The 24059-nt window shown below is 45.4% G+C and overlaps 1 protein-coding gene across 1 annotated transcript in view; it reads right to left on the bottom strand.

The window, feature by feature from the left end:
- MAP3K3 (mitogen-activated protein kinase kinase kinase 3) overlaps window positions 1-20351 on the bottom strand; it is a 30106-nt gene extending 9755 nt beyond the window's left edge. The window contains exons 1-10 of the mRNA XM_021538555.3: window positions 20226-20351; window positions 13883-14004; window positions 13387-13476; window positions 10609-10649; window positions 7566-7665; window positions 6868-6981; window positions 4607-4727; window positions 1497-1630; window positions 624-685; window positions 159-226 (exon numbers count right to left, since the gene is read on the bottom strand). Coding sequence (XP_021394230.1) covers window positions 159-226; window positions 624-685; window positions 1497-1630; window positions 4607-4727; window positions 6868-6981; window positions 7566-7665; window positions 10609-10649; window positions 13387-13476; window positions 13883-14004; window positions 20226-20229 — 856 coding nt within the window. The 5' untranslated portion in view covers window positions 20230-20351. The remainder of the gene's footprint in view (window positions 1-158; window positions 227-623; window positions 686-1496; window positions 1631-4606; window positions 4728-6867; window positions 6982-7565; window positions 7666-10608; window positions 10650-13386; window positions 13477-13882; window positions 14005-20225) is intronic.
- Between the last annotated feature and the right edge of the window lie 3708 nt (window positions 20352-24059).

Genomic DNA, 24059 nt, shown 5'->3' on the forward strand with positions numbered 1-24059 from the left:
TAACAGCAGGTTTTTAGGAAGAGGCAATAAATAACTTCATAGCTTTCCCATCATCGTGTCCCTACTTCTTCTATTTATACAACCCCAGCAAGCAGGGAGGGCGGCCAGCCAAGAGCAGAAAATGTCTGGATCAAATAACCTTTGTACCAAAGACATACCTGAGAACTCCTGTCTATTGTCAGGAAAGCTTTGTGCCCTTGACATCCGTGACTTCCGAAAAGAAGGACTAATAGAGAAAGAAGGCGAAAGTAAGTTTTGCTGTTGTTTGGGGTACTTTTTTTGTTGTTTTATTTTTTAAATGAACAAGTAGAGCCTTGTCTAAAAGAGATTTAAATACCCTGCAGCCAGATGTTCTCAGAGGGGTGGCTCCACACAGGCTGCTCGCTTCAGAACTTTGTATTTATAACATAAAGCTACTGAAGCACCAGTTTGCTGGTCTGTGGTTGTGCCAGAAAATAACACAGCCTTAAGACATAGTTAATGCTCTTTAAAAAATACAGTAAGTTGTTTCCCTCCAAGAAAATGTATGAGATAGAAAACAGGATTTTATGTAAGTACAACTGGCATTTCCATCTGAGCACGCACATTCTCACCAGTTTGTACACTTGTACCTGGCTGCTCACCTGTCCAAGGACTGGCAGCTTCCTGACACTGAGTTTTCAGCACTGCTTAGAGGGTCCAGCATCTGCAACACAGAAGAAACCACACAGCAACATGAGTACAGTCCAGGGCCCAGGAGAGGCTGTGACAGAGGAGCAGAGCCCACAACTGCTTGCCTGCAGGATGTCCAGCTAAAGAAGGGAGTCTATAATTTTCCTTTATCTCCCACAGAAATTAGGTTCATATAAAATCTGAGACACTGCTTTAGTTGTTGAAGGAGTCTGCTATGAAAAATGCAAACTTTCGCAGCCTTGTGCTGCATTTTGATCCCAGCTGGCTCCAGGAGCAGTCTCTGCTGGTGCTGCTGCATCCACCTGCAAGTCGCCCTTTGGCCTCACTTCCCACTTTTCTGAATGGACAGCAGAGTTTCAAAAGCAAGAGCGCCACACAAACTTGGTAATAGGAAACCTTGTCACATGTGTGACAGCTCCGAAACTGCTCAGTCAGAGGTGGAGGGGCAATGCCCAGAACTGGGAACTGTTTCTGGCAGCCCAACAAAGGCTTTGAACTTACACAGCTACAGTTTGAGGCCGTTTAAATGCACAAAGCAGCACTTTTAGAAACCTAGAATGGTTTGGGTTGGAAAGGACTTAAGGGTCATCCAATTTCACTTCCTGCCATGGGCAGGGACACCTTCCACTAGATCGGGTTGCTCTAAGGTTGCCCTTGGACACTTCCAGGGATGGGGCAGCCACAATTTCTGGACAACGTCTGCCTCACCACTTAAAGCTGTTGATGCAACCACAGGCAGTGAGTATTTGGGAAAGGAAAAGAGGGCCCAGATGGCAGCAGAAGCCCTCGGCAGGTGTTGCAGGCTGCTGCCGAGCCGTACTCACGCACTGCTCGCTGGTCTCGGGGATGAACTCGCCCTCGCTGTGGATGCTGGTGTAGGAGCCCTGGCGGGCGATGCGCTGCTGCCGCTCGGGCACGTAGCCGGGCGGGGGCGAGCTCCGGCCCGTGCTCTGGGAGCCTGCAAGGGACAGCACCACGCTGCTGCTGGCCACGCTGCTGAGCAGCCAGCCCCAGCGCCTCCACAGCAAACCTGCACCCCCACAGCAGCCCAGGGTGAACCTGACAGACCTGGAACCAGGAACACCACGCTGCCCGACCTTACTGCACCGTACTCATGTCTGAGATGCTACGTGATTACTGCTGAAGCTCCTGACAAAGCAGCTCCTATTTCTAACCTCTCCTGCTCAACCTTGTGAGCATAATTCCAGTTTAATCATCTGTTAGTGGCACTACCTAAAGAGTTTCTCTTGTGCTACCTACTGAGAGAAACTTCACTTTTAGGGTTTATTTTTTCCTTGCAGATTTCAAAGAAGATGAAACTTTAGACAAAGGAAGGAAAAAACTCCCTTTTTGCTGTGACCTATCCACCTGCAGCTGCCACCAATTCCCACTGTGAGCTCCAAGAACTGCTGTGGTCTAGGCCAATCTGCTCAAGGTCACACATGAAGCCAGAGGCAGCAGGTGGAGATCAGCTCTCAAGCTGTGCTCCTCACAACACTGTCTTTAATTAACTGTGTGTACTCAGGTGCTAGGAAAGATGGGTAAAGATCAGCAAATATTCTCCCAAGGAAAATATTTTCTATAGAAGTCGTAATAAAGAGCGAAGGCAAGGAGCTGGGCGAAGTGGACTGAAAAGCAGAGCAAACACCTTTCAGGGGGCTGCAGAAGGAAAAGGAACAATGCTGGCATAGCTTAGAGTGCAAGGGGGGTGAACTACACGAACAAAAAAGGGATTCATAAAATCACAGGATCATTAAGGTTAGAGAAGACCTACAAGATCACAAAGCCAAGATTGCCAGGTCCACAGTCCATTGCTCAGAGCTACCACATGATGTCCCAAGCAGCTCCCAGGGCTCAGGAGCCCTTTGGAGCCCTTTGGAGGGGTGGGATAACCCCTTTGGAGGGGTGGGGCTGCCCCAGCCCCGGGAGCACTTTCACTCCTTCCGACAGATGCCATGGCCAGAGGAGCCCAGGGCCTGCTGGCACCGGCCCAGCTGCTCTTGTGGAAAGGCCCCATCCCTGGGCAGGAAAAGGAAGTCGGCACTAAATCCATGTGTATCAAAGGAAGTGAGTGGAAAAAACACAAGCCCTGCCAGAATGCTTAGTAACTTTTTTCTTTTTTTTCTTTTAAATAGAAGTTATCTTTACTTCCAAAGCTCCAAAGTGGTGACAACAGGCTCGGGCTGTTTGGAGCTCAGGAACCACACAGGTCCCTCTCCTGCTTGCAAAAAGCTTTAGCTGAACACTGCTTGGGACTGTAATTGCGTGACACGATACAAGTTGGAGAGCCTCTGTGCCTGAAACACCAGCAAACAGGGCACACTACTCCTCCAAACCAAAGACAGGAAAAGAGAAGGAAGAAGAAATTGGTGCAAGACCGAGCTATTGCCAAATTACCAGCAGACCTCTGACACAACTGGAACTCTTCTGGACCTCTTCATAATGTAATGGTCTGGTACTCTGGCACGGTCAGAAAATAAACCCAAAGGTTCTTGACTAATGAATGACAAGCTATTCAGAAAGCATTCATAAGCTGGGACAAGAGGAAAGTGTGTAACTGGGATACAGAAGGGGCCCCTTGTCACTGTACTGTTTAGCCATGACAGACACTTGCCACAGTCTGTTGGCTTTGGCACCATTATCTGGACACCTCAGAATGTCAGTAAAGAAGAATATGGATATAGATATAGATATATTAAGTAATTTTGGCATTCAGTTTGTCTGTTACAGAAGAAATTTGGTGTTCAGACATGCATGGATACCACTTCTCAGGACCAAGGAATGTTGCTCTTTTTATGCATATTAACTTCAAACTAGGAAGGACAGTAAAAGTCTTTTTGTCCCCGTTTCAGTCACGTACTTCACAAACTTTCAGTACTTGTTTGTTTGCTGCTTCATAAAAGCAAATTGCACAGAAGGGGATCAGCAAACTCTCCACAGGATACAAGCAGGTTTGTTAGACAAGTCCCACGCTGAGAGCTACTGCTCTAGTTCACAAGGCCTTCCTTCTGAGCTCATCTCCCAGTCACCTCTGCTCAGAACAGTGTGGTTCCAACTCTGGTTTGGACCCCCCAGTATGGAGACTGTTATGCTTTAACCTGATTTATTATTTGATACTTTGCACTGCAAATACTGCTCTAAAATCATGTAATAATTCTGCCTCAAGTTCACAGAGTTAATGAAACTATAGCACTCCTTTGCTACAGTGAAGAACTTGCAAACAGAACAACTCTGGCATTCCCAGCTCCTGGTACTGCTCTGTGTGACTTGCATCACTTGTCCTTGGGCATTAGCTCTGACAAGCCCCAAAATAGCTGTCATAAAAACAGTCATAAAAACTACAGAAGTCTTACATGAACACTTCCCCCAGATAGGAGTTCACTTAGATAATATAAACCCAAAGAAATGAGACAAAGGTACATATTACTCTGATTTTTATAATTATGTTTTGTGTACCTCTGATTTTGTGTTGTGCTCTACTCATTTGATAATTCTAGAAGTGAAAGTTGAGGCAACTCAGAATGTAGGACACTAGCTGGATAGGCAATAGTAATTCCTAGCAAAATGCCTGATTACAGGAGACAGGACAGATTCCAAAGCCCGACAAAAAAAAATCAAATCTAGGTTACATGAACTGAAATTGCCAATCTAAATAAAAAGCTTCATAGACTCACATCAGCTTTCCAAATTCCTAACCACAATGGCTCTGGCTTTAGGACATCCCTTTTAGCAGCTCCTCAGCTGTTCCACAACTTAGCAAGGAACTTTGAAACATTCTACTGTAAACATATTAAGAGCTTTTGAAAATGAACTGCCTTGTCCCAGAATAACCTTTCCATTTCTCATGGCTCTCCTAAATGCTGTCCATAAACACCAGTGCCCAAAAGCTACATTTCAACAAACAAAAACATGTAGAAGTGGCAAAAATACTCACTGACAGATAGATGCCTGCTTCTGGGTTCTGGCTGCTGATAGGGTGTGCTCACATCCCCTACAGACTGGGAAGTTTTAATCCTGACTTGCTTGGGCAGTCCAGAATGGGGTGAAGAACTGGTCTGTTGGGTAAAATGAAAAGAATAAAGCAAAATAAAGTGAGATGAAGGAGCTCAAGCATTCTGGCCAAAGTTTCAAAAAATATTATGCTTAGTACCAAGAAAGTGCTGAGCAACAGTTCTAGAGCCTGAAATCTTTATTAATTCAGAAAACACAAACCAAAAGACAGCAAAAGAGCCAGGTCTACAATTACGGTGTAAAACAGGAGTCAGAGAACTAGAACAATTGCAGCTCAACTCAAGTGCATGATTTGCAAGTCTGGGCATCACAAAAAAAAAGACTGGCAACAGGGGTGAACTGACTGAGGAAAGAAATGAGTCGCAGAAAGAGGCACAAGAAAATTAATCTGAGTGCTGCTCATAGACACAGGCTCCTGGTACAAGGGACCCAGCTACTGCAGTAAAGTTCATTTGCTTTCTGTACCTATTTGTGCCAAAGTCACCTTTCCATCCCCAGAAAAAGAAGAGCATGACCAAAAGAAAATCTGCATCCTATATTTCAGGAAAAATCATGCTTCCCGCTCCCTCAGTGGGATGCAATCATGCAGCCAAGAAACCTCCTCCAGGCTGTGGGCTTTATCCCATGGAGGGCTCTCCTGCAAGGCAACTTGGAGCAGCAGAGGAAGTTGGAGGAGAGGGGGGGAAACAGTGGCACTTAGTGAAGGCTGTTTGTTTCTGCTTTGAGTAAAAGAGGAAAAAACAGCTAATAAAAGGACATCAGCAGTGGCTGCTGGCTGGCGCAGGGTGAGAATTACCAAGTGTTTTCTGGTTATGCAAGGTTACATGGCATTATGTGACATATGGCTGCAGCCTGCAGGCACTGACACGAACAGAGGCCTAGAAAGAGATTGTCTGACCGTGCTGTGCCAAAAGTTGGGGTACTTCTCACAGGATGTTTCCTGACAACACAGAACTTTGGTCTGACTGCACCAGGTCAGACCAAAGACCTTCTTGCCAAGTGTTGTCTAGAGAACAGGCAGCAGCAATTGCTCAGGGAAAGGGCACAGGACAAGGAACAGCATCATCCCCGCCTACACCTTCCCAGTCATTGGGAAAGGGCTGTTAAGACTCCTGAAGCTATTTGTATTTCCATTACCATGGATTATCAAATTAAAAAATAGCAAGAAGTACATTTAAGTTATCATGACAGTGCCAAGAATTACAGGTGAGATTATTTCAAGAGTTGAGCTCCAGCCTGCAGAACTTGAATAGGGATAAACATTCCAGATTGACAAGCCACTACCAACAGAGCAGCTTTTTGTGTCACACTCTTCAGGAGAATGGTAATTTGCAAATCAAGTATCTAAGCTATTGAAGTCTTTGGTTTGAAAAGCTGCATGACATTATTCAGAAGTAAAAAAAATAGATATTGGTTGAGTGAACTGTGTTTTCCAGTCACAGATCAGGAATAAGGGAAAATTCTGACTCCTTCTGCCTTCTTCATCTTGTAGTTCATTCATTGTCTAAAATGGGCATCTCTGGGAGCTTGACTTAAAGATTTATTTCTCATCTTATGATCGTGTCTGCTAAAAAAGCAAACTACATTGACACTCACTGCCACAGCCCCATGTGGTAGAGGAGAGTGAACCAAGAGAGAACCCAGTTCACATTGGGTCTGAATTCACCTCTATTAGCAAAGGCAACTCCGTTTCCAGAGCCAGGCTGGACTCTGCATTAGGGCTACAGAGCTGAAAAATCACTGGAAGCTGTCCCCAAACTTGTCACCCAAGGAGAAAAGTGATAAAGACTTTTCTTCAAGGATAACTGTAATATAAAGGCAAAATGATTCCACACATTTTCAACACTGTGCTATTAATCAAAGCTAATAAAACTTCTCTGCAAACCAAACTCTTTGAGTGTTTTCTGCCTACAGCCACTGGGTATTTGATATAAAGTGGCCTTCACATGACAGCTTAAAAAGCTGCAATGTTTTAGCTCCCAAACAGCTGCTGAAGTCAGTGAAAAAACCCAACACAAAGAGACACCTATAGCTGAGCCAATGCAAAGAGGATCAACACATGCATTTGTGCCTGGCAAGAGTGATTTTATAATCCCTGTCGCACTCAGTTAATGCTGCCAGCATGCATTAAGTTTTAAAGGTAAACCCCTTGATTTTGGTGCAGTCCCAGAAGCTGTTACCTACATGGTTTCTGTCCTGGGACAGCAATAGTATCCTCAGGCTTTTCACATTTGAGCTCCTGTCTAAGAGATCCACAGCTTTATCCAGGTCATCTTGGTTTTTCAAAGGAATAGACAGCTGCAAATCAAGAGCATGGAAGAAAATCATTAGAAAAGACAGAGAAAAAGTCTACTTCTACAATGTGTTGTTTAAATACAATGGGTATTTAAACAAATATTAGAAAAATATCAGACTGCAATTGCTTAGTTGTTCCACAAATTTTCATTCCAATACTGTCTTACTGTCCTTTTTATGAGGTTTTCCTCCCATGTAAGAGAAATGGCTGGCCCTAATGCAAACTCCTCTAAAGCACCACCCACCTGCATTTGCTGCTTGCAAAGAACAGGGACTTGTCAGCCCCTGACTCTCTGATGAGAAAATGGTCTCAGAATACTTATGAATCCAGAACTAATGATCACAGGAAAATAGGGTTTCATGTAGAAAGACAGTGTCCTAAGCAACAGCAGAACAAGGCAACAAGATGCTGATGTCCGTACCACACACATCAGAGAGCTGCCTTATCAGGACCAGCACATTTGCCTTTGGATCAGGGATTCAACAACGGTTTGTATTAAAGAAAGACCCGAAAATTAAATTTCTGGGTAGAGAACTTTGTGATGGGGAAAGGAGGAGTCATGCAAAGAGCACTGACAGCTCAGTACCTCGTTGTTCATGTAGTGGAGGTCCAGGGGCTGCCCAAAGGCAGTTTTCACTTTCTGCTGCACGTCTTCGTAGCGCACGGGCCGGACAAACGGGATAATCCTGGGAGAAAGAGAGTCAGGGACTCAGTTCAGAGATACACTCGATAATGCAATCAAATCACATGGCTGAACCATTAAAACCACATTTGAATGTTCTCCTTTCATCTGCAAGCAAGTAGTGAACCTTGCAAATTTAAATTTATATGCATTATTTCAATAAGGGAGTATTGATCTCTGCCTCATTTCCATCAGTTTGTCAAAATGCAATATTCAGCTGGAGATTTCAAACAGAATCCCCTTGTCCCTGGGCAGAAAAGAATTCTTTTTTGAATAAATGTCTTTCACATAACAGGATACAAATGCCCTGTGCACCTTGGCTTAAAAAATACCACCTGCTCTGGCACAGATGAGACATTGCCACAAAGAGCTGGATTGCAATCACCAATTAACAAAGTTGTCACGAGGCAGAAATAACAGGATACAACAAGGTCTCCCCTGAGTCTACTCTTCTCCAGGCAAAACAATCCAAGATCCTCTTCACACATGAACTATTATAATACCTGGCTATACTTTTTGTCCTCAGTTGGAAGATTAGTGTTCTTTCAGATGCAATTTCTGCTAGTTACCTTTCAGGAAAAAAATCTGTTCCAATGAAAAAAGCTTTCAGGTTTTTTATATTTATCTCCTTCCTATTTCTTTTGCTACATCAGCACACTACAAATGATCAGAGGACTGTTTGCACTTCCAGGTTACTGAGTGGACCACGGAAACTCAAGACCTGTTCTTGCTCACAGAGGCAATTCAGTGAGACCCTGAATTATCTCACAGGAGTTTGTGGGGAAAGGGAGGGACAGGGGCTTTCTGTAGGGGCCATAGATAGAAGTGTGCCTGCCCCTGGGTCCCTGGCAGTGTTCCAGGCCAGGCTGGACAGGGCTTGGAGCAGCCTGGGACAGTGGAAGGCGTCCCTGCCATGGCAGGGGTGGCACTGGGTCTTTGGTGGCCCTTCCAACCCAAACCATCCTGGATTCTATGGCTCTGTGATGAACCTGTGCTTTGGAGAGAAGGCTTGGCTTCCCAGCCATCCACCAACACAGCTTCATCAGCCCTGGCTGTCCTTTCAAGAGATGCAGCTTTTGTTTTAAACTACCCTTGTGTTAGCTGGCTTCCTCAGCCCTTCCCATGAAGGGTTATCCTGCTACCAGACCTACAACATTCAGCTGTTTGGAAATAATTGTCCTTGTTAAAAAGCAGCCCACAATAACATTTTCTACATATTCCTAAGAAACCCATACATGAAATCACAGTACTCTGGCACCACACAAACGCCATGTGGCTCTCAGTCCCTCATAAAGGCTCCCTTTCTACACTCAATGCTTTCAAAAGCAGAGCTGTTCTCAGGTGCCACAAATTTTATTAGTTTAAAAACTCTGTGCACTCCTCTAACACAAAATCATGGACTGCAGGGCTTAAGGAGCCCATTCCTGCCTGACCACCTTAAATATTTGTGGTTAGATCTGGCAGCTCCAGTGAAACCAAGCACACACACTGACATTCTGGTGCAAGCTCCCTGTCTGGAACTGCACACTGTGCTGGGAGCAGGGAATTCAGGCAAGCACAACTGCATAATTAGACTGACATACAATCAACCTTTTCATTTTAGGGAAAAAAAAACCAAAAAAACAGGAGAAAACCCCTCTGTCCCCCTTGCAGACAGGCAAGATGATAAGCCTGTGGTGACAGTGTGACAAGTAATTGTGACATGTCCCACTGTGGCTCTGCTGTTGTCCCCACAAAGCCCCTGACACAGAAGAGTGCTGAGCAGACCTGGCTGACAAAGGAGGAAGCAAATCCCAGTGATGATCACCTGGAAAATTTCTCCCACAGCACAAGAAGTCACTGACAGAATTCACCACATAGGATTTCAGTGAAAGAAACAGTTCAAGTTTTGAGGAAGAGTAGAAATTATTCTCCACAGCCTGCTCTGCCAACAAAGAACAGCTCTGCTTTCCTAACAGAAATCCCAAAATCTGACCAAGGAGGAGCTTCAACAACTCGGCCAGTACCCTGTGCTAGAACGGGCTGTGAGGATCACTACAGACAACTTGTCCTCCTGTGCCACTGACATTAAATTTGCATTTTATCTTGAAATTGCCAACCACTTCATGTTGGCCTGGGAGAAACCAAAGGATTCCCTCAAGATGGCTGTGAAGATAGCACATACATTCACACTTACAGCCCAGTTAATATCTTCCAAAATGTGGACACTACAACCCAGCATCAAGATCGTGTTTTCCCTCAGTGAGAGCAGACCCAGAGACCACAGACAAGCCTGGAGCTGTGTGGTTCACACAGCCACAAGTCATTAAATGTTTCAAGAGTTCCTCTTGAATTGATAGCAAATAAGAGGTTTTCTGGGACCTACTTTGAAATATTTCAGCATTTTTATCCATTGTAAACAATGCTGTAAAAACCAAAACTACTATTTCAGTTATTTCAGGTTTTTTTTCTTGTAAAAGAATGTCTCTCAAAACCAAATATCAGAGGAAATAACAAAGAAGCTTTTACACCAATGAAAAAAAAAATCTTCCCTTGCTCTATCTATTGCTCAATCACAGCAGGGCAGTGATAGTGACAGGGCATCAGGAAATGAGAAACTAGAAAAGAATGATGCTGATTTGATCAGCTTCATTTGGTTTCAGTTAAATGAGACAAAATGGGAACATATCTGAAATAAGACTTTCAGGGTGAACTTATTTCAGGCTGGACAGCTTTAAAAAATGCTGCAGTTCACTTACACATAAATGTTATGGAAATAAATCAGTTCTTTATGACACACTGATCCCCAAAAATAACCAAGTTGTGTGTGAGCTGTTTGCTATTGCCTTCACTGTGTGATTTCCATTCAGGAAAAAGGAAAGCAAGGCCAACAAAATATTTAAGCTAAATTACCAATGACTAAATTACTCTCCTAAGCAAAGAATCAAAGCAGTGAAGGCCAACTTACCGTCTCTCCCCATTATGCTCAAACTTTATCCTGACATCATTCTGCAGGAGGAAGAACAAAAGGTGAGCTCACAATCAAACTCTGGCACACACAACAGCACACAAATGCCATATTATGATTTTAGTATTTTAACTTTCTCCACAGAAGCTGAAGCAGACTGTGGAAACAAGTGGCTGATACATGGACACAACACGCGAGGAATGGAGAAACTGCTGAGGGAGGAAGAGAAGGAAAGGGTAAAAACTAAGCTGTGATTTTTGTAAACTGACACTTAAAACAGAGGACATTGAAATAAACTAAAAAAAAAAATCTTTAACACTGCATGGGAAAAATGTGAAATTCAGTCCTACCTGCTTATTAAGCTGAAGGCAATTTTCTTTAAGCATGCTCAAAGCATGCATGGCAGAAGACAGAGAGTGAATGTGCTACATTTTTTATTCCTACTCCTACTTTTGAATTCTTATTCCTATTTATTATTCTTTATTCTTAAGACATGGACTAAATCTCTGCTTTTGCAAAAATGCAACCCCTGAAACTCAGAGCTACAAACAGGTTGATTCTATGTCGTTCTAAGGTTTCAGCACAGGGGTCATCACCACCATCTGATAATTAAAAGCACCAACCGTGCAACCAGCAAACTCAGAAGATGCTGGGTGGCATGCAAGAGTCAACAAGCTGAACTTTCAACTCTGGACATTGAAGTTCAAATCCCAATTTAGGTTAGAAAGATAAAAATAAAAGGGAAAAATCTACTCTGATAAGACTCCATCATTTCTGCTGCACAATTTATGTGATTGGAATAGATTAAGCCATCTGTGAAAGCCTCAGACAATAGGCAATCATACATCTAGGAACTTCAAAAAAAACGTGGCCAGGAAATGCTCTTTAGCTGGAGGAAGTTTCTGGCAGGCCCAGTGGTCAAGAATGCAGTTCAAAAGGACCCACGGAGTCCCTGGGAGCACACGGAATTCCTGCAGCATGGAGCAGGGAAAATTACCTTCCCAATCCCAGCAACGACCAGCTGCAGGTGCGTCACTCACACATAACTTTAAAGAGTGTTTTTTTAGAGTGGGAAGAGAAAGAACTTAGTCTAGAACTACTCCAAAATGAAACCAATTCTAGAGAACCCATTTGAATTGATCAGTAAAGGAACAATGCAGCAAACAGCACAGGAATAACATCCTATAAAGGATGTCTACCAGCCAACTCCAGATCAAAAAATTGTTCTTAGACATTGATTGAAAAAATGATCACTTTAGAGCACGATTTTCAGGAAAGTAAGGCCCTGGTTTTGTTTTAACATTATACTACTTTAAGTAGTCTGGACTAAAGGAACTAAACAGGACAGTTTGGATGAAATGGAATTCACACCATTTTTCAGATTACATTTCTGACGTGATTTAGGCCCTGGAGCAGCTAAGTGACATAGCTCTCACCAGCTGAAATTAGACAACACTAAAGGATCCCCAGACCTCTTTGGAATCCTCTCTGTAACTTGCTGGTACTCAAACAAACTCCAAACTTTTTCTCAACTCCATTGCTTGCTTTGAAACCTGTAATTTGGAGTAAAGGAAAAAGGGGATGGAATTTGGAATTTATCACTTCACTTTTCCAAAAGGACCTGACACTGCCCATTCATGTCCACTTATCAAAGATCTAAGTAAAGGTGGTCAGAGTGATCTTGGTGTTCCTATTCTAGAGAAAGCCCAGAGGAGCTACGTATCCAGTGTTTTCAGTTTCCCTTGAAAGCAGTGAACCCATCACTTCTTAAAGCAATTCACATAAACTGTCCTCAGAGATATCAAAAAGGCAAATCCAAGTTTAACACTTCAGTGTTCCAGCTCTGAGATGTGGTATCATAAATCACAGTTATAGATTTTGATTTAAGGCATCTCTGGATTTCTGTTTCAAAGTGATTTGGAAAGGATTTTTTACTACTTCATCTATGGATTTGTCCAACACATTCAAGGAAATCCCAGATCCAGTTGAGCAAGTAGATTATGAGCAGGCAAAGCATAAGGAAGAGAGACATGAACTCCAAAGCCTGCTCCAAAAAGCTTAAACCTGTAACAGGAATAAAACTGAGAAGGGTTATTTTACTGATATAGGAAACTTCTGTTCATGCCAGTCTTCCTGCCAGTAACTTGATTTAATTTTGAATGACAGTAATGGACAAACAGTTTTTGACTAAAATTGTTGCTTTTGCTTTGAGCATTTCATTTAAATGACATTCAGCATCTCCAGACAAAGCTGCACTATTCTGTCTTTCCTTCTTCCCAGAACATCAACATCATTGTTTTCTCCATGAAAAAGTCTGGAGAAAAGTGGAATGAACCCAACAAGAGCTCAAAGCTTTGACCCACCACTCCTCACCTCGGGGGTCACAGACTGGTTTGTGTTGAGAGAGACCTCAAATCCCAGCCAGTGCCACCCTGCCATGGCAGGGACACCTCCCACTGCCCAGCCTGGTCTTGGGCACTGCCAGGGATCCAGGGGCAGCCACAGCTGCTCTGGGCACCTGTGCCAGGGCCTGCCACCTTCCCAGGGAGGAATTTCTTCCCACTTCCCATCCAGCCCTGCCCTCCTGCAGCTGAAGGCCTTTCCCCCTAGTCCTGACCCCACAATAAAAATGCACACACTGCCACACCAGGACAGAGTCAGGGAAGAAAAGCTTTCCCCGCCTCCCACCTGCTTAAAGGAATTCCATAAAGTCACTGCACTTGAAGACATACTCCTAATTTATAATGGCTAATACGGAAATGAAATCAGTTTTCTTACCGGGATTTTTTTTTCTTCCACTGCAGAGGCACACTGGTTCATTATTGCAGGGCTGCCCAAGAGGGGGGGACTGCTGGCATTGTGTTTTTTCTTTAAAAAAAAGAATAAAGTAACTTTAAAAAATGGAAATTTGATTGTGAAATCAGAAAGCCACTTGCTAAATTTTTCAGCTGGGCAGATCAAACCCCATAAAAAATACATATGGGGAGAATGCAGTATACATACATGTATAATGTAATATATACTAAATATTTTATTAAACTACATAAATGTATAGCAGATATATACAGTTTATATGATATGGTAGTCATTAATCTTATATTAAAATCTAAGAAGGAGAAAAACTACCATATTTGCCACAGCCTGAGCAGGATCAAGGAGCTACTTCCCACCTGATGCTTTGGCTGTTGGAAGCACAAGACAGAGGCAAGGCTGTGAGCCAGTCAGATCCTCCTGCCCTGGTCCCCAGTTCAGGTATCACTGCCTGCCCCATTACCTGTCTGTTGGAGTGAGCAGTGTCTTTGTTCTTCATGGTGTCATACCCAGGCAGCCGGTGACGCCTGCCCATCTGGAGTGCCACCAGGTCCTTCATGATGGACTGCAAAGCCTCTTGTTCATCTGTGATTCACAAGAATTTCAGGAGTAAGTTGTCTGAGTGAGCACCAGCCAGTTCTGCACCTCTGACACTTCTACACCGGTTTTCTGCTGGCTCACAGAGCAACAATCCTTTTTTAGGACCTTTGCAAATACACTGTGATTTAATTTAGTCATAAGAAAGTCCAAACTTAACTGAATATCGTGACATAATAAATTGACAGATAAATGTTAAGTCACTCATCCAATACCATAGAAGGATCTGGCCAGAGTACAGATGAGAATGAATACCACCAGCCCCTAATTCTGTTCAAAAGTCTTCACAATGAACAATAAAACCTGGACAGATTTGCTAGACCATCACAGGTCATTTAGGAAGGGCAAACTGATGTGCTTCTGTCAAGGAAAAACCTGGTAAAAGTCTGTTCTTTCCCACTTTATATCCTGCTAACTCTGAATTCTTGCCTGCTAGTGGAACAAACCATGGCCAGTAGAAAGAGAAATGAAAATCTGGACGAAGATTCATCTCGGAGTATCTGTGAACACAAATCCACTTGCACTGATTGCCCCAACACGTTCCTCTCTTCCCTCAGAACAAGCTGATGGAATAAAATTCAAACCATTTTATGAGATTTCAAGATCAGCACAAGGAACACTGCTGGCAAAGTACAATGCAGCAGGTTCAATTCAAGGTTTCTTGCCTTGCAGCTATATAAAAACACACATTGATTTTTCTCTTGTATGTTCCACTAAGAATTACTTTCTGAGGATTCCTGATGTAACCAATTTAAAGTATTCCCTCCCATTGCCTGTTCACTTTGAGAAGCAATACTTAGCATAACTTTGTGCTTAGAGAAAAAAACAAAGATGTAAAAGGAGAGAAATGCACAGTAGCTGGGCTGTGATGGATGGCACATGAAGGTCTAAAAGCTATGGAAATGAATCCTTTCCTCGAGCATACGTAATGACCCTAAACTCCCTGATACTGCAAAAGGTAAAGGAAGCTGCCAAGTGAAGTTCTGTCCAAAATGGGACTGCACTGGGCACTTGGCTGCAGGCACTGTGCCACAGCTAACAAAGCAGCACCTCATGCTGTCACTGCTCCTGGCACACTCCAGCCCTCTGGATTGCCCGGCTGCTGTCTCACATACCGAGACTCATAAAGGTTTTAGGAATAAAGTGCTGTTTCCTTGGCAAACAATACACCCAGTTAAATCCTTCCTGGTATTAAGGCATTACTTAGGCATGGAATTTGAAGCAATGATTTGATCAGCTCTGGATATGCCCAGGAGAATCTGCCCTTTCTAAAAGAGTTTGGGAGGACCTGAACCCTAGTTTTGAAAGAAAAGCTTTTTTTTTTTTTTTTTTTTTGATAATTGGGACTTCTGGAAGTGATGTGAGCCAGATGAGGTTCTCCCAGCCCTGCTCCCACGATGGTGTGCAGTGCCTCCTGCACAGCTCCTCCTTTTGTCCCTCACTATGTCACTTTGAGACATTTGAATTGAAATGAGCATTTTTGAAGCTGATTTGTAAGTAACTGAAACTTAATTTTAAGAATCCACCCTGGCTACACACTCATCCCTGAATTCATGGCAATGGTTTGATGGGTAAGCACTTGCTTTTGGAAGAGTTATCCTGGGAACAGCTGCTGAACAACAATTGGAACTTCTCTGTAAAAGGGATTCAGTGGGACTATTTGTTTCTGCAATTTCATGTTGTGTATTTGTTCACGAGTCTTTCCAAAGCAGTTAGCTTATGTTTTATGCAGAAGGCTAGCTTCATAATTAATCAATGTCTGAATAACAAACTAGATTTTCGCAATGCTTAAAGATGACAGATGTGGGACACATACGGTTTGTAGAGCACGCAGGGAGCAGATCCTGCTACAAGTTAAAAGCAGAACGGGAAAAATACACCTTTTGTAAGGAGGAAACATCTGAAGAAGGCCCAGTCAGAACTAAAGTCACATTAGGATTATCTTTGCTAAAACCAATGGTTTCTGCCCAGGTCTGTTTTAGCTTTCACAGGATCCCAAAATGATTTGGGTTGGAAGGGACCTGAAAGCTCATCCAGGGACACCTTCCACTGTCCCAGGCTGCTCCAAGCCCTGTCCAGCCTGGCCTGGGACACTGCCAGGTGTCCAGGGGCACCCAGAGCTGCTCTGGGCACCTGTGCCAGGGCCTGCCCACCCTCCCAGAAAGGAACTTCTTCCCAGGATCCCATCTATCCCTGCCTTCTGGCAATGGGAAGCCATTCCCTGTGTCCTGTCCACTCAGGCCCCTGTGAAGTCTCTCTCTACCCCTCTTGCAGGCTCTCTTCAGGCACTGGAAGTGAGTCCTAACTTGGTCCTGAGAGCACCCAACATCTCAGATACATCCACTGTGGAATCCAGAATGTTGCACCAGAAACATCAAGCCTAGACCAGATCATGAAAGGGAAGGAACAGAAATCTCCCAATGAATTTGCAGAAGGTGTTAATTACAGAAAAAAAATCTTAAAAAAGGAACGCAGAGCAGAGAATATAAAAAAATCCAAATCAAAACCCACCAAATCTCTGCTGTCCAAGACAAGCCAAATGAGACAATAACCACATTGTGGCAGCAGAGAAGGGAGAGCACTCCTTGACATTCCAACTGCATGTGAAAGAAGCAAGCGGTGTAACACAACCAAAGCAAGAGGCTGCTTTTTGAGAAGCACATCAGCCAAAGGAAATAAGTGCTGGGATCTATCTCAGCACTAAGTAACCCCTTGTGGGATGAAAATCTGAAGAAACAGCTGTGAATGAAGCTAAAGTTCCAGGTGGGCAATGGCACAACTTTTTCCTTCCTTTTTTTTTTAACTTTCCAACTTTACAGTTGAACATTTAACCTTTTACCTTTACTGGAGTGTCGCCAATTTACTGGTATTCTTTCATTTTGATGGTATTAGGAGCAGTCTTGGAGTCACCTGACAGACAAAGGCTGAAACCATGCACAAGAAAATACTACAGCCTATGGCCTGGAACATCACCGACCTTCCTACCACCCAAAACACTCAGGGAAGAGTCGGGCTACAAGTTTTCCACTACAGTGCAGTTTGGGTTTGGCCAGATACCAGGAGGATGAAGAAGAGCTTGTCTTGGCAGAGCTCCTTTGGGCAAGAAGCAAACGAGCTAAGAAAGCAGTTTATAACTGAGGGCTGATGACAAGAAATCAAGTCCATCAAAGAATATGTCTGGGAAGAAGAATTCTCCTCTAAACAGTATCATTACTGGAAAACAAAGATCAATGGTTGCAATGGCTGGCTGCAGGTGTTCTACCCCAGTTAGTGCCCTGCAAGGTCTGTATCTTACTCACTGCTGTCATTCTAACACCAAAATATTATTTATCTTCATAATATGGGAACAGTCAATGTTCTAACAAAGGGCATGGAACAACTTCAGGTGAGTTTGAATCTTATTATACCTTTTCTAGTAGTTTTACACTAAGCTATTTGTTCCCTACTACTAAACCATACATCCTGTAATTCACCCCTATGTTGATGAGGTAGGACATGACAGAATATTTATCTCTTAAAAGGATAAAGTCAAACCTGATCTGAGCTTGTGCAGGGAAAAATTGTATCTGGTGAGGACAGCAGAGTGATGGATTCAATGCTGAGAAGTATGAGTACTTCTTTAGTTCCATCCCAACAGAGGATTCTCATAGACAGACTTGGAGCAGCACGTGGAGCAGCATTACATTAATTGCACAATGCAGAAGCTGCTACAAATGAAAATGAAGCAATTTTTGGAGTACTGAGAGACCCTGTTTTGCCTGGTCTCCAGTCGGTCTGGGAAACACAGTTCTGCTTTGTGCGGGAAAGATGTTGTCCAGGAAATGCTTTTCATGTTTTAAAAACTACACTCAAGGATTTTTATAACTTCGATAAAAGCGAACTGCTGCTCACAGAGAAAGTTGTTCCTCTCCACAAAGCATTTACTTCAACCAATCCGTGGTTTATTACACAGGTCTGAACAAGTCAGAAATGGAAACAGTTTAGAAAAAGGAAAAAAATAATCACAAAGTTAGAAGCGCAAAAGTATCTGCATATGTCTGAACCCCCCTTATCTGGATCATGTTTTATATGGTGTCACAGTGGGATACATGATGCCACTTTGGTGTAAAAGAGAAAGTGACCACATCTGTGTATTTGTTATCTACCACCACAACAGCAAAGCTGGTTTGGGCGAGTGATTGGCAGATCCGGGAACAATAAGGAAATTTTAGACAAATTGTGTCTATGTTAAAGGCCTCAAAAAAGCCTTCAAAAGAGTTTCATTTTGAGTCCTTTGCCATGGGCAGTTTTAGTGGTACCAAAATGCTGCTGTGTGCAAGCTTCAGGAAATCCCAAAGGACCTGGCTTGTAGAGTGAGAGAAAAAAACAGAGAGCTCTACGAGGCTTATGCTCGCAGGATGCATTGAGGGTCCCTGTTCCATTCACAGGTCAGGGGAAAGGCCTGGGCTGTGGGGTTTGAGGCTGTCCTGGGCTGTGGGGTTTGAAACTATCCTGAGCTGTGGGGTTTGAAACTATCCTGGGCTGTGGGGTTTGAGGCATTCCTGGGCTGTGGGGTTTGAAACTATCCTGAGCTGTGGGGTTTGAGGCTGTCCTGGGCTGTGGGGTTTGAGGCTGTCCTGGGCTGTGGGGTTTGAGGCTGTCCTGGGCTGTGGGGTTTGAAACTATCCTGGGCTGTGGGGTTTGAGGCTGTCCCGGGCTGTGGGGTTTGAAACTATCCTGGGTGTGGGGTTTGAGGCTGTCCCAGGCTGTGGGGTTTGAAACTATCCTGGGCTGTGGGGTTTGAGGCTGTCCTGGGCTGTGGGGTTTGAGGCTGTCCTGGGCTGTGGGGTTTGAGGCTGTCCTGGTCTGTGGGGTTTGAGGCTGTCCTGCCCACGGGCTCAGCCACGCTCCCTCCGCACTGTCGCTGGGTGAGCCAAGGGAAGGAAGTGACACAGGCAGGAAAAGCCAGCGGAGCAGGGAAGGCTGCAGGGAGCAGGGCCTGCGCCCCCAAACCCGCAGAGCTCACCCCGCACAGCTCAGGGCCGCAGATCCCCCTTCTCCAGCCTGCCAAGGAGTGTCCAGAGGGAAACAAACCCCAGGAACCGCTCCAGGTGAGTGGCTGAACCACTGGAGCTCCTGCAAACTCTGCCACCAATCACCCCACGCGTCCTTCAGGTGGGTTATGGAACCAGATTATGGTGGAACGGTCCATGAAATTGTATTTTTTCATTCTGCCCTCACATGTTTACAAACACAGGTCCAATTGCTATTGGAAGACACTTTCATGGAAATCCAAGTTCCTACTTCTAAACCATTTTAATATAGAAGGACCCTGCTACTCTAAACAGAGTGCATTACACTATTCCTCTTTGTAGCAGAGAAATCTAGTGATGGATTTGCATGAATTTGTTGTATTTACAAATCAAAACAGAGTAAAGAGATATTGAAGTAGTTGTAGAATAACATTTGCAACGCTTTTTGAATTTAAAGTATAAAAGCTAATTATGCATACAGACTAAATGAAGGAGAGTCTCAGAAAACTAAACTTGGTTGTTGGGAAGAAACGTTTAAGTTGTAGCCCATGAAACCATGAAACTCCAGACTTAGAAAAGCAGGAATTTCCTTGCCAATAAGCAAGTATAAGTTAAGTTCTGGTTTAGAGCAATCAAAAGTTTAATTCTAGCACCTCTCTTTAAGCTGAAAAAGAAATTAGGAAGCACAAGACCCCCTCCCTAAGCAGTTCTTTATACAGGACATACACTTCAAATCCAAATTAATTTTACTTAATCAATCAAATTCAGTCATGGCAGCTCCTCATAAGAACTTTTTCCTCTTGAAAAAGAGTTCTTCCAACTCCGTTGCTTGTTTTTACATGTGGCCGTCTGGGCTAAGAATGGCAAATGAGAACTCGGGGGGGGTTCCATAAAGGCAAATCTTTCGCGATGGACTCCCAAGCTGCACGTAACACTAGAAATGTCTCCAAGTCAGCCTGAGCACACCTCCCGTCCCGTAAGAGCCGCGTCGGGAGCGGAGAGCCCCGCGCTCGGCGGGGCACCGCACCTTCGGCAAGACCCGACTTTTGCCACTTCGGCCAAATCCTAGCAAATGCACCGCTCCCCCCCGGCGGCGCCCGGAGCGGGGCCCGGCCGAGCCCCGCGCCCCGTCCCGCCCGCAGCGGCCCCGGCCCGTGACGCGGCCCCGGCCCCCGGGGCTTCTCCGCCGCTGCTCACCCATGTCCGCGGGCGGCGGCCCCGCTCGCGGCGGGCGCTGCGGAACGGCGCTGTCACCGCCGCGGCTCCATGGCGGCCGGGCCGAGGGGAGGGCTCACAGCCGCCGCCGCCGCCACATTCCCAGGCCCCGCGCCGCCGCCTGCTGCCGGCGGCCGCGCTCCGGGAGCGGCGGGCGGGCGCTGCGGTGCGGCCCGGTGCCCGGTGCGGCCCGGAGCCCGGTGCGGCCCGGTGCTGCCCGGTGCCCGGTCCGTGCGGGCCGGCCGCGCCGCCGCCGCCCGCAAAACAAACCGCTCGGCGGCCGCCGCGCACCCGCCGCCTCCTGCCAATCACAGCGGCACCCGCCGCCGCCCGCCAATCAGCGCCGACGCGGCGCCCGCCCGACGGCGCTGCTGGCCAATGGGCGCGCGAGCAGCCGCGCCGCCCGCCCCGCCTCCCCGCGGAGCCGGCTGTCAATCACGGGGTCCGACGCGCCGCGGCGGAGCCACGCCCCCCGGCCGTCAGGAGGCGGGGCCTCACAGACCACGCCCCCCACGCGGCTGTCAGTCAGAGTGACGGACGGCGGCGCGGCTCCGCCCACGGGGGCCGAAAGGAAAAATGGAATTTTGTTCTGCCCGTGCTGCACCTGCACTGAAACACCTCTGCGAACCAGGCCGCAGGGCTAACGAGAATAAATGTTCTCTTAAAATTAACTAATAAATTATAATTAAAAAGTCATCCTGGACTGCGTCTGATGCAACTACCGGGTAACTGTTCACACAGCACAGTGTGCTGTCATCATGTAGCCTAAGCCAGGAATTCTCTGAATCGTGAATGTTTTGGCTTGGAAGGGACCTTAAAGATCATCTCGTTCTCCCCTCTGCCACAGGCTGTGTTTAAATGAATCAAATCTTTTAAAGCAACCCCCAGCCTGCCCCCTCCCAGCTTGTGTCTGTCCCACCTGCAGGATGGAATTTTCAGTGTCCTTCCCACGAAGGAACGGCAGAAGGGGTTTGTTGTTTTGAAAAGAAGCCCAACCCGACTCCCTGTTGTGGTCAGGGCCGCCCTGCTGCTGGGAAACCCACCTGGAGCAGATGTTTCAGCTGCTGCTTCTCAATCTGCCAAACGCCTGGCAGGGCTCTGCTCACAAACGGCACAGCAGCAATGTCAAAGGGGTCACGGAACCCGGAGAAGAAAACTAGGCTGGAAAGGGAAATTGCTCAAAAGTGTGATCAAGTGCAGGAATCTGAACCTACACATCAGGAGGAATTTGGGACTTAGTCAAAACATGACAACATTATCTGTAATGTAATTTAAAATTTTTATTTATTTTCACTGTCGAAGTAGTAAAAAGCTCTTAGAGTATCATACCAGGTAGACACGGAAATAGGAAAAGGGATCCACAGACACAGCCACTTTCCCTTCTTAATACAAGCCTTGTATTTGTGGTATCAAGCTGGTAGCTTTTTGTCCCTGTTCCAGTTTGAATTTCTCTCTCATTCAACAGCATCATTATTGATCTTGGAACCACTTTTTGACATGCTGTTTCACAGCTTCATGATGGCTTATCACTATCTTTTATCAACCACTAAATCTCAGTTTCCTTTCCTTACTAATTTCCAATAAAATACTCTTGGTATCCTCCACAGTCTCCTCCTTGTCCCTAAATTCACATCCTTGCACTCTCTGCTGCCACATTTAATCTCATCTCTATTTCTCACTCTTCAGTCATCCAATCTCCAAGATACTCAGTTCCCTCATATTACTGAAGCCTCCCACTTTTGTTCATCACCAAATTTGATTTTAATGCTGGCTCTTTGTGCCAGGATCATTATAAAAAGGCTTTTCTAAGAGAGGGAAGAGCCCACCCATACCCCGGGAGGCAGAAATTTAGTATCAATTCCCCACTGCACCAGCCCTGATTTTAAACCAGTCCATCATCACCTCACCATTTGCTATTTTTGCCTAGCTTGGCCTGCTAAATGAGAATGATTCCATGTCCTTTGTGCAGAAACTTGCTTTCCCAAGTCCAAAAGATAGTAGAGTGGCAAGTGGCAGCTTGTGACAGGAGCCAGAAGCTCCTGGCAGATGGGAGAAGACACACTCTGGTGGAACTCGCTCTTCCCACCTCCAACTGCCCAGGGCATCTGCATTTCACTGAAGCTTCCCCGCATCTTTTACCAAATTGAAAATAGAATGATTTGTCCTTAACAGCTCATCACTTCACCCACCTGTCAAGCCTAATGTGTAAACTAACAATTTTATTTCTTGATTTGTGGTTTCCCCATTTTACAGACATTCTCGCATCACTATCTACATGCAAGTGCCATCAGGACTTTTTTTGACCACTACAGACCCTCACACCTTTTTTTTTCCCCTCACCAAGCTGCTAAATCTTTCCTGAACTGGAATCCAAATTTCTACCAGAATCAGCGCCCCTTTTTTGTGTAACTTGAGAAAAAAAAATAATTCCTTTCTGACTTTTACTGTGTACTTAATACTGTACTGGTTTTGTGCATAATCACAGAACCCCAGAAGGGTTTGGGTTGGAACGGGCCTTAAAGACCCCCCAGTGCCACCCTGGCATGGCAGGGACACCTTCCACTGTCCCAGGCTGCTCCAAGCCCCATCCAGCCTGGCCTTGTGCACTGCCAGGGATCCAGGGGCTGCTCTGGGCAACTGTGCCAGGGCCTGCCCACCCCCACAGAGAGGAAATATCCCATTGAATCCTTCTCTCTATCAGTCTGAACCCAGTTCTTTTTGTCCTGCCATTGCAGTTCCTGATGAGGATCAGGTTGTTTTACAGTAGTTGATATTCCGTGGTTTTCCACCTGAATTGTCCACATCCTTCCAAAGCTGCAGCTTTCAGCAGAGAAGCTTCACTCCTGTAAACAGCACCTGCAGAACACACTTAATTCTTGAATTTATTCAGATTGTCTGATGCCATTTAATATAAAACCATCAGTAAAGATATTCACAAAGACTCTCCAGTCTGTGACTCTGTGTTCCCAGTCAGCCCATTTGTTTTAAAAGAACTTTATAAGGCCTAATAGTTCAATGCTGTCACACAGCATCAACTAAGAAAAGGAAGTGCAATCCCTATTTTAGGGACTTAAGGGCATTGTACAGAAAGTCAGCGACTTGTTAGAAGTTACACAGGAAATCTGGAGTAGACCTTTGGGGCATTTTCTGAAGCATACCTGACTCAAAGAGCCCCTTTTCCTTGCTATCAGATGTGCTGTTTCTTCTTTCCTTCCTGCTTCCCTTCTTGTTTAGGTAGACACATCCTTCCTGGGGAGCTGAGCAGGCTCCAGGCTGAGCCTGCTTGTCCCATGCCAAAACTTCCTTATTCTACATCTTGGACTCCACAGCCACAGAAGGGAGCAAGGAGGAGAAACTCTGTAAACAGAACTGGAGAATCCTTCAATGGTTTGGGTTGGAAGGACCTTAAAGCCCATCCATGCCACCCCCTGCCACGGCAGGGACATCTTTCACTGTCCCCAGGTTGCTCCAAGCCCTGTCCAGCCTGGCCTGGGACACTGCCAGGGATGAGGGATCCGATCTTCAAAGGATGCAAGAAAGGGTCTTGCACTGTTTTCAGCAGATGTAAGAGTAATCTCATTAATCCCAGGCAGTTCTTGTCTCTCCTAAAAGTTTCTTGTTGTGTTCTCAGCTTTGAAAACAAAGAGGATGGAACACCATCACCATTACCCAGCTGTAGGACAGCATGGCAGGATATATATGGGCCCAGATGCATCTCCCCCCCCAGCAGAGACATGAATCACCTGGAACTCCTGTAAAACGCCTGCAGCAGCCGTTCTCGGCCGGGAGAAGCAGGTGTGCCCCGGAGCTTCCTGC

This window comes from Lonchura striata, chromosome 25 (genome assembly GCF_046129695.1).
Source record: "Lonchura striata isolate bLonStr1 chromosome 25, bLonStr1.mat, whole genome shotgun sequence".
In the NCBI taxonomy this organism is placed as follows: domain Eukaryota; kingdom Metazoa; phylum Chordata; class Aves; order Passeriformes; family Estrildidae; genus Lonchura; species Lonchura striata.